Source organism: Adiantum capillus-veneris, chromosome 19 (assembly GCF_014529385.1).
Source record: "Adiantum capillus-veneris isolate H3 chromosome 19, ASM1452938v2, whole genome shotgun sequence".
NCBI classification, from domain to species: domain Eukaryota; kingdom Viridiplantae; phylum Streptophyta; class Polypodiopsida; order Polypodiales; family Pteridaceae; genus Adiantum; species Adiantum capillus-veneris.
The window spans coordinates 73,335,550-73,352,031 of NC_140949.1; the positions used below are offsets into that span (position 1 = coordinate 73,335,550).

At 41.2% G+C, this 16,482-nt stretch overlaps 2 protein-coding genes across 2 annotated transcripts; both read left to right on the forward strand.

Moving 5' to 3' along the window:
- The first annotated feature begins 4,596 nt into the window (after positions 1-4,596).
- Positions 4,597-5,799, forward strand: LOC147434239 (uncharacterized). Its single transcript, XM_086489600.1, has 2 exons — positions 4,597-5,220; positions 5,503-5,799. Exons 1-2 carry the CDS (start codon positions 4,597-4,599, stop codon positions 5,797-5,799), a joined length of 921 nt encoding a protein of 306 aa, XP_086345726.1.
- A 1,094-nt stretch (positions 5,800-6,893) lies between these two features.
- On the forward strand, positions 6,894-8,749 carry LOC147434240 (uncharacterized). Its single transcript, XM_086489601.1, has 2 exons — positions 6,894-7,001; positions 7,154-8,749. Exons 1-2 carry the CDS (start codon positions 6,894-6,896, stop codon positions 8,747-8,749), a joined length of 1,704 nt encoding a protein of 567 aa, XP_086345727.1.
- The last annotated feature ends 7,733 nt before the right edge of the window (positions 8,750-16,482 follow it).

Below are 16,482 nucleotides of genomic sequence, written 5' to 3' on the forward strand. Positions count from 1 at the left end.
TGGAACACCATTGTTGCTCCCTTCTTGGATACATGTGACTATTTTGAGGGGGTCCATTATCCTTAAGAGACTCTTGGATTGCCTTGGTGAGGTCTGTCAAGAATGTCTCAAATACCTTTGGCTCATTGGCAATGGGCTTTGCAGTCATGGGTTCATACTCAATGGCTTGTGAGCTAGTGGATCTCGTGTCAGTAGACACCCTCATGCCTGCTATCATCAAGTTGTCCTCTAATTGGATTGCATTGGCAGTGACATCTTCCCAGGTTGTGATACCTCTAATCACTAGTCCATTATAGATTCCTTCATTCCTCAACCCTTGGATGAATCGATCAAGCAGTTGGTTATTGTTGAAGCGCTCATTTACAGGGCAGCGAGAGTTTAAGTACTTTAGACGACTAATGAAGTCTCTTACTGACTCTCCTTCCTCACGTTCGGCCTTCTGTAGTTGAGATGCTACACCCCAAAGCACACCTTCTCGTATGTACTCCTTTAGAAACAACCTTCGAAGGGTAGGGTAGATTGTTTTCTCGTCCACCCTTAGGGTTCTATACCAATCTCCAGCCTTCCCACTTAATGTCAAGCTTAAGGCATTGCACTTATGTAGTTCGTTGCGTTCCCCTAAGGAATCACATACTTGTTCAAACACTTCAATGTGTTTTCTAGCATCTTCGTCCCCATTGAATTTTTGCGTGAGTTTGGCAATTTGTACTGCCTTACTTCTAGGCCCTCTATCAGATGCATGACGCATATTTTCCGCGATAGATCGACCTATGGTTTGAGCAAACGCTGCCAAGTCACCTATGTGAGGAGGCAGGGCCGGTGGAGGTACTCTTGGAATCATATGTGGGAGAGGGACGGGTACCGGTCTTGGCATATGTGTGGATGATGCAGGATATGGAACATGACGGGGCATAGGTCCACTCGGATAAGGGCTAGGGAGCGGCACTCGAGGAGCATAAACAAGTGGTACAATTGGAGGTGTGGGGGCCATGTGTGCATAAGGGGCTAGAGGCACATACGATCGAGGCCCCATATTAGGTACTACGACACTAGGTAGTGGCACTGCGCTAACCGTAGATGTCATCGGTACATTCTTTGTCAGGCTTATCCCTGGAGTGAGCACTGTGTTTTCCTTAATAGAGGGTTGAGCCAAGTTAGGGAAGCTAAAGTTGTCGCTCGGAGGCTCAGATTGCATAGAGACCCCAGGTGAAATGACGTAAGATGGGTCCATGGGGCTCATTAGAGGAGTCTCCATTTGTGATAGAGTAGGCTGTTGACCCTTGCTCGTATCCAGAAATCTCATGGGGCCAGTTGAGAGTATATTTACCCCTCGGTTTTTCCTTTCCGATTGAATAATCCCATGGATAACATTACAGATCATTTTCTGTTGATCTTCGATGCTCGTGGCACTAGAGGTGGATTGTACAATCTCTATCCATCCTACATGGTAGGCGTGGCCCGAGTGTAGATCCGTCAACACCTCAGTGTGGAGGTCGTATGTCCAATGATCATTAATGAACAATCCTTCTAGAGTCGACGTGTTAACGGTTTCTTGTGAGGTAGAAGCAATGTTGCTCCCCGTGGTTTTACTTGTCACCAACGGTACTCTAGAGGGAACTTCTGAAGGAGGCAGCTCAACAGGGCCTTCTTGGTAAGAAGTTGGCAGGATATCCACATGGACACTCTTTGGTGGTGTGGGGTCCACGTGCGATGTGAAAGGAGAGTCCACTTCCCCACCCCCTTCGTGTGCTTCATTTGCATCAGGTTCCGAGCGAGTAGCTCTACCTAATGTTTCCATGAAACGGCTAAACATACTAGTACTAGGCTGTGGAGCTTCGGGAGGTGCATGACCTTCTCTCTCAGTGTTTTGGGTAGGGTATGCTTCCATGATTTCTGAGTCGGAGGAGGAATCACTAGCGGCTATTTTAGGGTCTTGGGTGCTGCTACCTTGTGTCCCCGCTGAGGGTCTAGAGCCTATCGTGGATGGGTAATGGGTGTCCGTATGAACAGAGACACCCTCAATATGCTCGTGTTCTAGCACCCGCCCAGAGCGTAAGTGCATGTGCTTTTGATACCCTAAGGTGTCAAAAAGCTGCTCTAGGAGGCCTTGTGACTAGTTTTTAGTGTGTTTTTTGTTTGTTTTTTTGCTAAATTTTTTAGAGCATGTCGTGGAATGGGCCGTGTGATAGCTCAAAACGAGCGTATCGCTAGGAGGGACGCGCTGTGCTTTACAGCCCACCATTTGGTTCTATTTTGCTCCAAAAAAGCCCGAAACAGTCTTTTCCTAGCTGGGGAACTAGGCTCCAAATAGCAAGTCTAAGGGTGCAAGTGGGAAGAGAAGGGAGGAGAGTGGAGGACTTGTCCCACATGCTCTCATTCCCTCTTGAGGGAGTAGGGTATATATATGAGTGAGTCTAGTATATATCATAAGACTGAGGACTGAGCCTAGGGCCTGGGCTTGGGCTTGGGCTTGGGAAAATGATCCCGATCCCAATCTCACTTTTATACAAACCAACCTGTCCGTTTTAATAACTCACGTTTTTTATTTTCAAAAATTTAACATTTTTTTATTTTTTAAACTCACGTTTTTTATTTTCGAACATTTAACCTCCCCCTCACTCACGTTTTTATTTTTCGGGAATTTCTTTTTTTTTTTCTTTTTTTTTTCTTTTTTTTTTTGGGTACGCATTTTGGTGCGCGTTGACCTCACCTACCTACTTTTTGTCTCACCTAATTACTAGCCTACTTAATTAACTAACTGTGCGTCTAACTATGCGCAAACCAGAAAACACAGAAAATGCAAAGAATTGAAACTTGACAGAACTGTGCAGTGCAAACCAGAAAATGCAAAAAACGCAGAAACGCAAGAAATGCTAACTGTGCACTGCAAACCAAAAAATGCAGAAAACGCAAAAAACAGAAATCTCCACACAACTACACACACTCATTCCCTGCCTTTCCTATGATAGAAATTGCACCACAAGAAAGCGTAAAGTGCTTAACCGAGCTTAGTGTAGGGCATTCCTCGGCAGCGGCGCCAAAAATGTGCGCTCCTTGCCGCACTGTCAAAGCAAGGGACTTGCCAATACACCGTGTGCGTGCCACAAATGGCTCCAAGCACACAACAAGCTTAAACTAGCAAGCTCAAGAGAGCAAAGGGTGTGTCACTCACCGCTCTACGCTCGCCTTCGTGGTGGATTCCTCGCCGCGATGAAGAAGAAGCTGCAGTCGTGCCGCGCTCAACCGCTTCGCCGCCGTCGTGCCTTCGTAATGCTCGATCGCACACACACTCTCCCTCTCTCTCTCTCTCTCACACACACACACACACACACACACACACAAGGAGGTGAAGAAGAAGAAGACGGAGATGGAGATGGAGCAAGAGCACTCTTCTATTGCACAAATGAGAGAATGAGTAAAAATTAGGTTTAGTTGGCTTTTATATGAGCTCACCCCATTCACACTTGGACGCCCATGCTTAGCCAACTAATCCCTTTAATGTCCCAGTTAGAGTGCGCCTCTCATCAGCGATCACTCTTACCCTTTTCCTATTGGTCTGACAAGCCCGGTACCTGACTCTACCAAATACATAATACGCGTCCATCGTAGGTGATGGGGTGTCCGTGAGCCGTGAGGGTTAACAAAGTCTCACAAGATTCTTGAACTCCAATGCTGTAATTTCATAGCTAATTCATCTGTTGATGGCTATTAGATTTTTTACATAGTATTGATAGAAGAAAAGGGAGGATTCATGAAATAAAAGGTTTGTTAAAGCTATAGAATGGATCTATCGATGAGCCTTGAACTCATGTTCACTCTATCTTCCTTCATTGAGGTGTATTACTTGAGTCAATATTCTGATGTATTGAGGGTATTTTATGCTTGCACTTGGAAGTAAATAAAATGAAAACCTTCCCTACCTTAGGTACCCTACTCCAATCAATACTATGATGGATTGCGGGTATTTCATGCTTGCATTTGAGAGTAAATAAAATGAAAAAACTTATACACTTATTATGAACGTGGTGTTTTCTTTGTTGCTTAGCAGAAGCATTTATGAGGATAAGGGACACATGCCTTTGTCTTCCTGAATCTCCAAGTTATTCCTCCCATGTGCGTGCACGTCGAAAGGTTTCACGAAATTATCGTCGCCAGCTTGCTATACAACGTACGGCATACTTGCCAAGTGGTACCTTGCCTTCCACAACAAATGACCATGGTCATGGTAGGAGTCCCTCCACGAATGTGAAGGGTTGTGTCGATGGTGATGTTTATGTTCCACGAGCCCCTCTACAAACTGTCATGCAAGGGAAAGGACGAAGACAACGCACTCTTTCGTGTTTGGATGCGACAAGAAGATATCGTCGACAACGGGCAAGGCAACGCACCTCCAGCATAAGAGAGCAACGCCATCAACATGACGGTCACTTCTACCCTATCATAGACACACAAAATGAGGAGCAAGCCCATTATGTTCATGACACGTCACTTGGAGGCATTGCTTGCATTTTACATGCCTATCCATGTATATGAGGGGTTCACCCTTCTATGCTACCATTAACACATCTCTCATTGCATACAGATCATCCAGGAACCATGTCCTCCTCCTGTGAATTTTTTGGTGCACGTCTTTGGCCATGTGAAATGAAGAATGAACATATGCCATCCACAAGAAGATATTGTTGCAAAGGTGGGAAAGTATCCCTCTTTGCTCTTGCAGAACCACCAGATGTATTGGAGAGGCTACTCAATAATAGTGATGCTTTGAGTAGGTCTTTCAGAAGAAACATCAGGAGTTACAATAGTGTGATGGCATTTGCATCTCTTGGAGCTACCAATATTGATGAGACATTGATGGGTAGGTCTGGTGCATATTGCTTTCGTGTACATGGGAGTTTGTATCATCGAATTGGTTCTTTGGTGCCACATGAAGAAGGGATGCCAAAATTTGCACAGATGTATGTATATGATACTGAGCACGAGGTGCGAAATCGTATGAATTCCTTGGATGGTTTGGATTTTTCCACTCTTGAAGCATTGTCAATGATGATGCGATCATGTAATCCATATGCCAATGCCTTCTACAATGTTGGTAGAATGTTGCGTGATTGCCCTGGTGTGGAGATCAAAATGACAATTTGTGAGAATAGAAATACTTCCAGGCGGTACTTGATACCTGTTGGCAATGAGGTTGCTGCAATTATGCCAGGTCAAGGGGAAGTACGAACAATTGTCCATCGAGAAATTGTGATACATTGTCAAGATGGAAGGTTGCAGAGAATTTCAAATCTACACAGGTCGTACATGCCACTACTATATGTTCTTTTATTTCCACGGGGAGAAGATGGATGGCATATCAAGATTCCTTATGCTAATGTGCATGGCCCTTTGGATGTCTTATTTAGTCGACAATGTGTCACTCAGTGAGAGTATTATGCATATCGGCTACAAGTTCGTGCTGATACAGAATCATGATTGCTTCGCGGGGGTTGTTTACTTCAGCAATTTATGGTCTATGCATATTGTGCCATCGAGGAGTGTCGCCTTGCATGGGTTCGTAGAAATCAACAGACGTTGAGGGCAGAATTATACGCAGGCTTGGCTGACATGGTGCATTTGTCTGAGAGTGATGTTGTTCTTGGACGGTCTGTGGGTCGAAGAATTGTCTTACCCTCATCTTTTATAGGCGGCCCTCGGCACATGTACCAATTATATCAACATGCAATGGCAATTGTCCGTGCAAAGGGAAAGCCAGACCTATTTATCACATTCACATGTAATATGGCCAGAAATAAATGAGGCATTGCTTCCAGGACAGGTTTCTGTTGATCGACCAGACATAACCACTAGGGTTTTTTTCTTGAAACACTCAAGCATGATGAAGTACATCTTGAAGAAAGACATTTTTGGAAAAGTGGTGGCTTACATGTCTATCGTGGAGTTCCAAAAGAGAGGCTTGCCACATTCTCATACATTATTGATTCTAGATCCTCGATGTAAGCCTCAATCAACATTTGACTATGATAAGATGGTTTGTGCAGAGCTACCAGATAAAAATCAGTTTCAAGTGTTGCATGATATTATTGTCAATTGTAATATTCATGGCCCATGTGGTGAGTTCAATAGTTCATCACCTTGCATGGTTGATGGGCAATGTATTAGAAAATATCCACGTCCATTTTGTGAGCAAACAAGCATGGATAGTAATGGCTACCCCATTTAAGCACGACAAAACAATGGATTTACCGCCAAGTTCAAGGGTTCTACTATTGATAACCAATGGGTTGTGCCATATAATCCTGTTTTGTCAACACTATTTAATGCACATACCAATGTTGAGGTATGCTCTACAATTTCAGCCTTCAAGTATGTCTACAAGTACATCTACAAGGGGCATGATAGGGCAACTGTAAGATTCCATACATCAGTGCAAGATGCAGAAAGGGAGAACGTTGATGAAATAAACAAGTATATAGATGGCCGCTATGTATCCGCATCCGAGGCTTGCTGGAGAATTTTTGGATTCCCTTTGCACAAAGATGCACTAGTTGTCCAGAGATTGAGCGTGCATGTTCCAGGTGGTCAAATGGTGAAATTTTGAGATAATGACAACCTTAATGATGTCTTGCAAAGAGAGGGTGCAGAGAAGACCACTTTGACAGAGTGGTTCACATGCAACTTGGAGAATCCTGATGCAAACAATACTTTGTACATTGATTTTCCTCAAAAGTGGGTATGGAAATTTGGTTCCAAAAAATGGACGAAGAGATGTCGTGGGGACCCTATTGGGCGGATGTATTTTGTGCAGCCCTCTGCAGGTGAACGATATTATGTCCGTTTGCTTTTGACTATTTGTAAAGGATGCAAATCATTTGAGGATTTGCGTACTGTAAATGGCGTATTGTTCACAACATTCAAGGCATCATGCATTGCAAGAGGTATCTTGGAGGATGATGGGGAATGGTTTGGTTGCATGGAGGAAGCTTGCAGTACACATACAGGTTTGCAATTGAGACATTTGTTTGTGACCATTCTATTGTTTTGTGAACCCTCCTCCCCTCATCTCTTATGAGAAATATTTCGGCATTTTTTTTCTGAGGACTACCAACACATGTTGGAGTCGAGATAGGAGTCCTTGGATGGATGTGGACAGGTTGCTGAAGGATATGCATTAAGAGATTTTCATAACATTCTTGGTACATTTGGACGAAGTTTAGCTGAATATCCTGGAATTCCAATGCCTGATGAGCGCTTTGTGACACGTAATGAAAACAACTTGCTTTTCCAAGAACAATGCTTTGATACAACACAAGAGCTATCTGTGTCACATGCAATGGATCAAACTCTAAATGAAGATCAAAGGATTTCTTTTGAGATCGTTTTGCATGGATTGAGTCTTGATGGTGGGGCTACTTTTTTCCTAGATGGGCCTGCAGGGACTGGAAAAACTTATTTGTATAACTGTTTGTTGTCACGTGTACGTGGAGAAGGAGGAGTTTCATTGGCCACAGCATCTTCTGGGATTTCAGCATTGCTACTACAAAATGGACGCACCGCACATTCCAGGTTCAAGATACCCTTGGAGCTCAATAGTTGTAGCACATGCAATATCCCTGTTCAGGGTCAGCTTGCTGAATTGCTTAGACTATGCAAGTTGATTGTGTGGGATGAAGCTCCTATGATGCATCGATATGCCTTTGAGGCTTTGGACAGGTCTTTGCAAGATATCATATGCTCAAGAAGGCCATTAGGTGGAAAAGTGTTGCTTCTTGGGGGAGATTTTAGACAAATCTTACCAATGGTGTTCAAGGGAGCACGTGCTGACATTGTTGATGCTACACTTTGTCGATCACACTTATGGAATCATGTGAAGATCCTTAAATTGACACATAACATGCGTGTGGGAGATGGTGACGTTGCAAATTCTGCCTACAGAGAATGGCTTATGGATGTAGGAAATGGGACTTGGACAAGTAGTGATGAACAGAAGATGGTGATTCCCCGTCACATGGTGCTTTCTTCGTCTTCGTTAGATGTATTGATAGGTTGCATTTATTCAAAATTGGATGAAGATGTGGGCCATGCAGAATACTTCAAAGAGCGAGCCATCCTTGCTCCCAAAAACTCAGATGTTGATATTCTCAATGCTAGGGCCCTGTACACAATGAAAGATGAGGTTGTGCAATACTTTAGTGCTGACTCTGTTGTGGAAAATTCAATGCAAGATTCATCCTTATACTCTGTGGAGTTTTTAAATGGGCTAAACATGGGTGGTGGATTTCCAACACATTGCTTGGAGTTAAAGATGAACGCCCCAATAATTCTACTGCGAAACCTTGATCCAAGTCGTGGTCTTTGCAATGGGACACGCTTGGTGTGCAAGGCATTTCATGCTAGAGTTTTGGAGGCAGAAGTTATTACAGGTACACGGGCTGGGACCAGGGTTTTCATCCCTCGAATATGTTTTGTGCATTCTGGCACAGATTTGCCATTTGTTCTTAGACGAAGAAAATTTCCAGTTAGATTGGCTCTTTGTATGACGATAAATAAGTCACAGGGCCAAAGCAGTGCTGTGTTGGGGCTATACTTGGTGACACCGGTCTTTATTCATGGACAATTGTATGTTGCTTTGTCACGTGTACGTTCAGCTGCTGGAGTGAAGATTCTCCTACGTGACATTGATGTGAACGAAACAAGTTCACTAACAACAAACATTGTGTACCATGAGATATTAAACAATGCCATATAAATGCTCCAATCCTTCTTGTCATTGTCTTCTTCTTTGTGTATGTTTCAACTCATAAAATATTTCATGAATTAATTTTCTACCTCTCTCCATACCATATACTAAACCATGCCATGTGAAGGTTTTGTTCCTTCCTCACATTGTTTGTTTTTTGGTTTCCATTTGGCTGTATAGATCATGGATCAGATTTCTTACATCTCCGAGGTGTCCTTTCTATTAGATGTAGAAGATCATCCACATCCTGGTATGTTTTTGTCCATCATTAAGGCATTATGTGGAGACTCATTGTGTTCCTTTTGGGACCTTGATTTTTAATTATTATTTTGAGCAGAGCCACATTTTTGGTGCGCACCTTTGCCGCACGAAAAAATTGTTAGGACCATCCGAAAGCACTACAAGACCAGGTGTGTACGCGTGAAATCAGGAATTCACTTGCATAAAGTAAGATTCATGGCTTTTTTGTTTCTTTTTGTGTTACAGACCTTAGAAAGTTGCCATCTATCGATATTTTTACATTGCGTATTTTGGCATACTCCTCCGACGTTGAGTACGGTGTCTACTCGGTAAGAAAGGAGTGTGTGTCTTCCCAAGATGAAGATGATGCTCACTGGTTTGCTAGATATGAAGGATACTCCGTTCCCAATGATTGGGAGTACCTCCAAAGTTCTAGGTTCTCTGAGTTAATCTACCAAATCTACTTGCCTAAACAACTTGCATGTTTGGCCGTTCCATACGTAGCTACAATAACTGGTACGTGTAAATTGTTGGGTTTGGTGCTTCGACTGTATTATTTAAAAAAAGTATCCCTTTTTCACTACTTTCGTTTGTTAATCCAGGAGATAATCAACCTTGGGATGGAAAAACTGTCCTTAATTTAGGAATGGAGAAACTCCGAGCCAATTGCCAATTGCATGATGAAGCAAGCTACGTTGATATTTCCTCTTAGATCATTTGTGGCACAATAGTGTCCTTAAATGAGTTTGTTTCTATGACAAACATATCAACAACCTCTCCATGTTTGTGATCCATTTTAGGCAATGTACGTTGAATATCTGGATGTTTAGTTTGACTTTTCTAATTCTATGCAATAGAGTTTTTGAATTGTGGTTTGATTTTGAGGGATCTAAGATAGTAGATTCATATCTTAGAGATTTTTGTTTAAGCACAACAATTCTATGCATTGATCCTCACATTTGTGAGAGGATAGGTTGCTATGTTGAGAGAGAGAGAGAGAGAGAGAGGGAGGGAGGGAGGGAGGGAGGGAGGGAGGTGATAAGAAAGAGAGAAAATCATGCATGTTTCTAAGAAGTGTGAGAAAAACCCTAAAGTCACTCTATGTCCTTTTTGAACTTGCACCTCTAATGCTTTGTGTAGATTGTTTTTTTTTGGCGTGATAAGATGTTATGTTATGTTTTTAATTTTGTGCAAGGGATTGCTTCTTTCATGGTAGTTAACAGATAGTTCAGCTTTATATGCATTGTGATGTACTTTTTAATGGTACAGCTATGGAAAACACTAATAACAATGCCATCGTTGAGACTGAGTTTGATGGTATTGAGTCCACTCCTCCAAGGCTTGCCAATGTTCGACCGGCAAAGAGAAGTGCTCGATGTGTGGGATCCTCTTCTGTTAATCCTATGGTAAATGATGGGAATGACCAACTTATGGCTGCATTACGGGACTTATTTGCCCGTAGTGAGTCTAGGCAATTGGACTTTGAAAGACACTTGGAAGAACTTTTGGAAGTGGCTCAACAAGCCATTGGACAACAAATTATAGACCTTCACAATGAGGTGCATTTATGTACACGACGCTTCAATGGTGGAATGACCCACAATGAGGAACACCATTTCGACATGTGCGTGCGCATGGAGCAACAATTTGAATCAATGCAAAGCTCACACATGCCCAATAGGGAAATCCAAATCCAAATTGATGCACTTAAGGACTAGGTCCTTTCTCTAGAAGGACAGGTCACACGGCTCAAGGTCCAACTGAATCGATTGAATGAGTTGATGACAAAGATGGATCGAGCTTCTGATGCCCGTGCAATGTAGCAACGTTCAACCTTCGCTACTAGAAATGATTGAGGCACGTAATTTTGTGTACTAATTTGATTCACTATCTTGATGTACTAAAGCATACCTTGCTTTGAACTACGTTGGTAGGGTGAATTAACGAACGTGTTGTTTTGTTTGTTTTTATACTTGTGTTGCTTGATCTACATGGCATGAAGCCATTGAGTATACTTAAATTAAGTTTTGAGACCTTGGTTGAGATGATATTTATGTCAAAGAAATATAAAGTACTACCTTTGTGTCTTGGGGACATAAGGTAGCATGTTGTTAGAAAAGATGCTTCAATCACTACGACTATGCTTAGCTATGTGAGCTTCAAGATTGAAATGAAATACTTCAAAGCTCGATAGATTCTAGGATATTTTTCCACTAAATCTAAATTTCATTGTGAAAGTTATCTTTAGGTTTACAAGTAGAAATTGTGTTACTCCTTTGGATTTGGTTCACTTTTTGCACTCTCAAATAATTGAATAGCACTTGCTAGACCCATTGCAGACCGTTGTGTACAACTTTGGACTGGGGTCATGCACATCAAACCACTTCAATCGGATATTTTATTGTATTGATGCATATGCATATACCTGAAGTTTGTTTTCTCTTTGTAAACAATAAACTTCCTCCTCTGACACCCTTTGCTTTGGAAATTACGGACCAGTTGGCCCCTGTTATGACGTGCATCCGCAAAGGTTGTATAATGTAGAGCTTGTGAAAGGTTCAAATAAGACGATAGTGTTTGTGGGATTTCATTTGCAAAATCGGTCATTGATGTATGATAGGTGTAGGGAATTTGGATATTATTGTAGTTATTATATATTGCTAATTGAAACTCCACTAAAGCATCCTTTACCGCTAACTATTTTGTTTGTTTACAGGGATTTCTGACATTTTGCATTGAGTGAATAACGTAAATCATGAATAAAATATTTTGGTGTTTGAAGGTTTATTGGTATTGCATTTGGCGTTATTTCTTTTCAAAAAAGGCATCAGAATCTTAAAACTAAGTGCTGCCTTCTATCTTAAGTTGTTGCATATGTGTGATATTTTTCATGTTTTTGTCTCATTATATGGGAATGTTGAAATATTATGGCTTATGTATACATAAACGAGTAGATTTGTGCGGCTTTGTATGCATGTCTGCAAGTGATCGAGAGCTAGGATTTTGTTAAAAATTTAAGAGTTGCAGTGGTATTATTAGTGTGCTCTTTTGGTTTGCACCAACATATGGATCACATACTATAGTTGTTATGTTTATTTAATTCTCTATACACTTCGATTGTCATGAAAAGCTGACGTTATGATGTTTCTTGGATGGGGTTGAAATGTTCTATTTATAGATGCCACGTCCAAGAATGCATTGGGGACTATCTACATTTAGTTGGATGCTTCATCATCCGCCATTTTATATCTATGGTAATATCTAAGTATATCGTTTATTAATTTTCAGCTTGGTGTTCAAACTAATAATTTTCTCATGTAGATCCACCTGGCTGGAGAGGCCCACTCACTACGCACGATGTAGTACACATTATTGAAAGCTTTGAAGTTGTTAGGTGAGGAACATCAGTGAAGCACAATGCTTTTTTATATTTTTTATGTGTGGTTATTGAACTTATTGTACTTAACCTGTTGGCGTGTAGGAATCACTATTATCGTGATAACATTTTAATGGAAGTGCATGAGTTTTTTGGAGGACTACAAGGATACTTTCACATTAGTATGGCTTTGAATCGTAATGCAGGTTCAGCTCGGATACGGGTTCCCGAGCTTGGAGATCGCTTGCCGGCCAATGCAGAATACTCTTATAGGGATAGGTATGAGAATTGGAGGATTGTATTGTACACCCTGCATGAGGAGTGTCGTCGTTTTGGTAGGAGCGTTCGTTATGTGGGCCCATGGTTTCTACGAATACCAAATGCAACATCACGAAGGTTGTCGTTTTGAAGTTCCAATTGTTTTGTTAGTGAAGATTTAGTGGCTTTCAAAAAACCCTTTCTTTAAAGACAAATATTAGGTTATGCTTACAAAGACTACTTTCAGTAATGGAAGTGGATTGTTGTTTTTCTTTTAGTTTCCTCCTATCTATCTCTCTCTCTCTCTCTCTCTCTTTCTCCCTCCCTCCCAAACGTGCAATCTTTTAAGTTTATGTTCTATAGTTGTTATGTTCATTCAATTCTCTATGCACTTTCTATTGTCGCACAACATAGATGTGATTTAGGTTGATACCATAAAGCATGTAAAACGTTATTGCACATAATAAAACATTTAAGATATGGTTGTCACTACCTTGAATTGGATGCATAAAGAATAGTGACACATGTTATCCCTTTGAAGAAGTGGGAGGGGGGTTAACCAAATTTGAATGATACTCCTCCTTGGCCGCAGCAACGCGCAGGTCACATACTAGTTTGTATTCAATCTCCAATTGCTCTTTTAGTGGTACCTTGTGTGTGCAAATACATGATACATTTACATGTTATGAGTCCTCTCTCTTTCCCTCACATGTTATAGGACTATCTTGGAGCACCTCCAAGATCTATCCTTGGCCCTTGAAATTCTCCACCTTGAGACCTGTCCTAGTCGAATTGCAGCATGTTAGCAAGCCCCCCTTCACTACAAGAGAATCAAGCCTTATTGGCGTATATACTGACGTCAAATAAATTATAAGAAGAATTTCACGTCATCGATATATACGCTGATACATGTGCTGGTATGATGTCACTGATATCGGTGTTGAAAATTGCATCGAAAATCATCTTTCTGACGCAATTTTGGACACATTTTTTAGCGCCTAATTCTTTTATTTTATTTTATACATAGTCATGTGTCCAATCATTTTTTTATGTTTTTGACCTTTTCTGAGCTCATTTATGATGTTCAAAATGTAAAATAAATAAATTATTAAGAAGTTTTGCATAAAATTTATGATAAATATTTAATTTTGCTATTTGTTAGACACTAAACATGGTACGTGAAGTAGTATATGCAATGTGTATGATGCCCTAATATACGTATTCCCTAAATGCTATATGTTATGTGCTAATGTTGATGCCTAATGCCTAAACAATATGCACTAATGGCTAATGCCTAAATGCTATGCGCTAATGCTAAAGCCTGATATCTAAATGCTAATGCACTGATATCTAATGCTCTGTGCTATTGCTATGCCTAAAGCATTAATGCTATGTCGAATGCTATGTGCCTAGACTCTATGCCTAAAAATGTTAAGCCTAAAGCCTTATGCCTAAAATGTTATGTCTAAAGCATAAACGCCTAATGTAGAAATGTATGGAATAGAAAATGCTATCCCTAACTATGTACACATAAAAGCTATGACAAAATGTTAATGCCTAATTTGTATGAGGTAAACGCTATGATAAAATGCTAATGCCTAAATCTATGCCAAAATTCTAAAACACAATGCCTAATTGCATATGCATAAAACCTGTAGCAAAATGCTAATGATTAAAACATTATGCCTAAAATGCGATTCCAAAACACTCTCTCTCTCTCTCTCTCTCTCTCTCTCTCTCACACACACACACACACACACACACACACAAACATATATATATATATATACACATATACATATATACATAGTCTCTTCATCTCTGGGGGCAAACCGTCATCACACATCTTCTTCTGCTCTAACCATGCTTGTGCAGACATCCTCGGTGGTTCTCTTCCCAAAAAGCCATCGCGTAACACATGATTCTCTGAAAGATACGCTTTATGACCTTCATAGATTTGCTTCTTCAATGAGTGTGCCCGACGTGTATTCAGTTTAGGTCCACATGTGACACATGCTCTGTATCCGCTTGTTTGAAGCCTTACATGTATACACATGATAATAATAAGCTTGAGAAAAACCAAGATTTACAATGTTTGAGTTTAAGTGTAAATCACCTGAGCATTCTGTTAGTCTGGGATAGTCATGCATGGTCCACATCAGAATGCCTTTGATCAAAGCATTCCATCGACCTGTGTGTCGGCTCATATCCACCACTTCTATGCCAATCCACAATTGTTGTAGCTATTCCAATAGTGGACAAAGATACACATCCATATTCTTCACTTTATACCGCCCCGGCACAATCAAGCTTAGCCATAGGTGCTCCTTCTTTTCAGTCAACCACGGGAGAATATTGTAGTTGACGATGACAATGGGCCATACACTGTAAGATGTTGATCTTTGACCAAATGGATTTACGCCATCCAGCTAGGCTTAGGCACAAATTTCGAGCTTCCCTGGAAAAATCCGACCATGTTTCATCTATGTGTTTCCAGGCTGCGCAATCTGCAGGAATCCGTAGCACACCATCCGAAGATATATTCTCCTTATGCCATGATGCTAGGGCGGCCATGGACTCACATTTGAAGAAATGCTTGATGCGAGGAAGCAGAGGAAAATTTCGCAAAACCTTTTGTGGAATTTTTGTTCCATGGAGATCTACTCGATATCTCTCGGAATCACATTTTGGACACTTCTCCATGTCTATGTATTCCCCTCTGAAAAAAATGCAATCGTTAGGACAAGCGTGGATCGAATTGTAATCCATCCCCAAGTTTCACAAGATCTTTCTTGCTTCCTTTGTGGAATCTGATATCACATTATCAGCTGGCAGTATGTGCTCTTTGAGCAATGTACACAGCGAAAAAAATATGATACAATTGTGTAAAAATCTATCAAATCATTATACATCTAGAGTTTTTTATTAAAGTAAACACATTGTAATAGATCACCGGAAAAGCGCCATGACGCTAGTGTCACTCCATCCAAGCTTTGTTTGCATGTTGAGAAGAACCAGGAGCGCCTTCAATCTAGACACACGTGCTCCATCATACAATGGCGTATTGGCTTCACTTTTCATATCATCATAGATAAGCCTTTCTGAATCCATGATCGTCTCGATCATTTCATCGATCTCCGGCTCAAACATTGCCTCGTTGGGAATGTGGTCTACATGATCATCCCCCAAGCTGTCAGAGGCTACATCTTGTGGCCTCACATATGTTGCTTAACCAAAGCGCCTACGAATATGTCTATTGGGTTGCAAAAGATTGCTGCATGTTGGCCAACATCAGAGTCCGACGAGTTATAACCAACAACAACTCGATCTATAATTGATGGATCGAACTCGCCAAATTTGCGAACGTGCTGCAAAGAAACGCGTCTTGTCCGTCGCACATCATGCTTACATTGATTACAAGGACATAAGATCCTCGTGAAGAGATAGGTGTTTCGGTTGGACGGCCCCACATCCTCGCCACTACTCATAATGAGGGTAAAAACCTTATAATCTGAACAACAAATTTAATCTTCTATTGGAATTCTCCGTCTTTTATCTCTCTCTCTCTCTCTCTCTCTCTCTGTTCACACTGTAAACTACCTCACATTCTCTAGTCATGTCCAATCCCCGCACACCACGGTCTACAGGTGCACGAAGATCAGAACCACCGAGTTATAATCTCGTCTTTATTGGTCAATGCCTATATTTGTGGGTACAAGAAATCTACACACCCACGTGTACATGATAGTGCATGTAGTGGACAAAACCCCTTTGCCTCTTCTCTAGCTGTAGCATTTTACAGCATCTTAACATCTTTTCACGGTACATCTTTTTTCGAGGGATTACTTAACACATTACATGTTGGCCT

Bases quoted from the DNA above. Each gene is read 5' to 3' on its own strand.
- LOC147434239 (XM_086489600.1), top strand. From the start codon at position 4,597: ATGTCCTCCTCCTGTGAATTTTTTGGTGCACGTCTTTGGCCATGTGAA. The intron at 5,221-5,502 runs GTACGAACAATT...TGTTTACTTCAG, and splicing joins TTATGCCAGGTCAAGGGGAA to CAATTTATGGTCTATGCATA.
- LOC147434240 (XM_086489601.1), top strand. From the start codon at position 6,894: ATGGCGTATTGTTCACAACATTCAAGGCATCATGCATTGCAAGAGGTA. The intron at 7,002-7,153 runs GTTTGCAATTGA...GGATGTGGACAG, and splicing joins AGCTTGCAGTACACATACAG to GTTGCTGAAGGATATGCATT.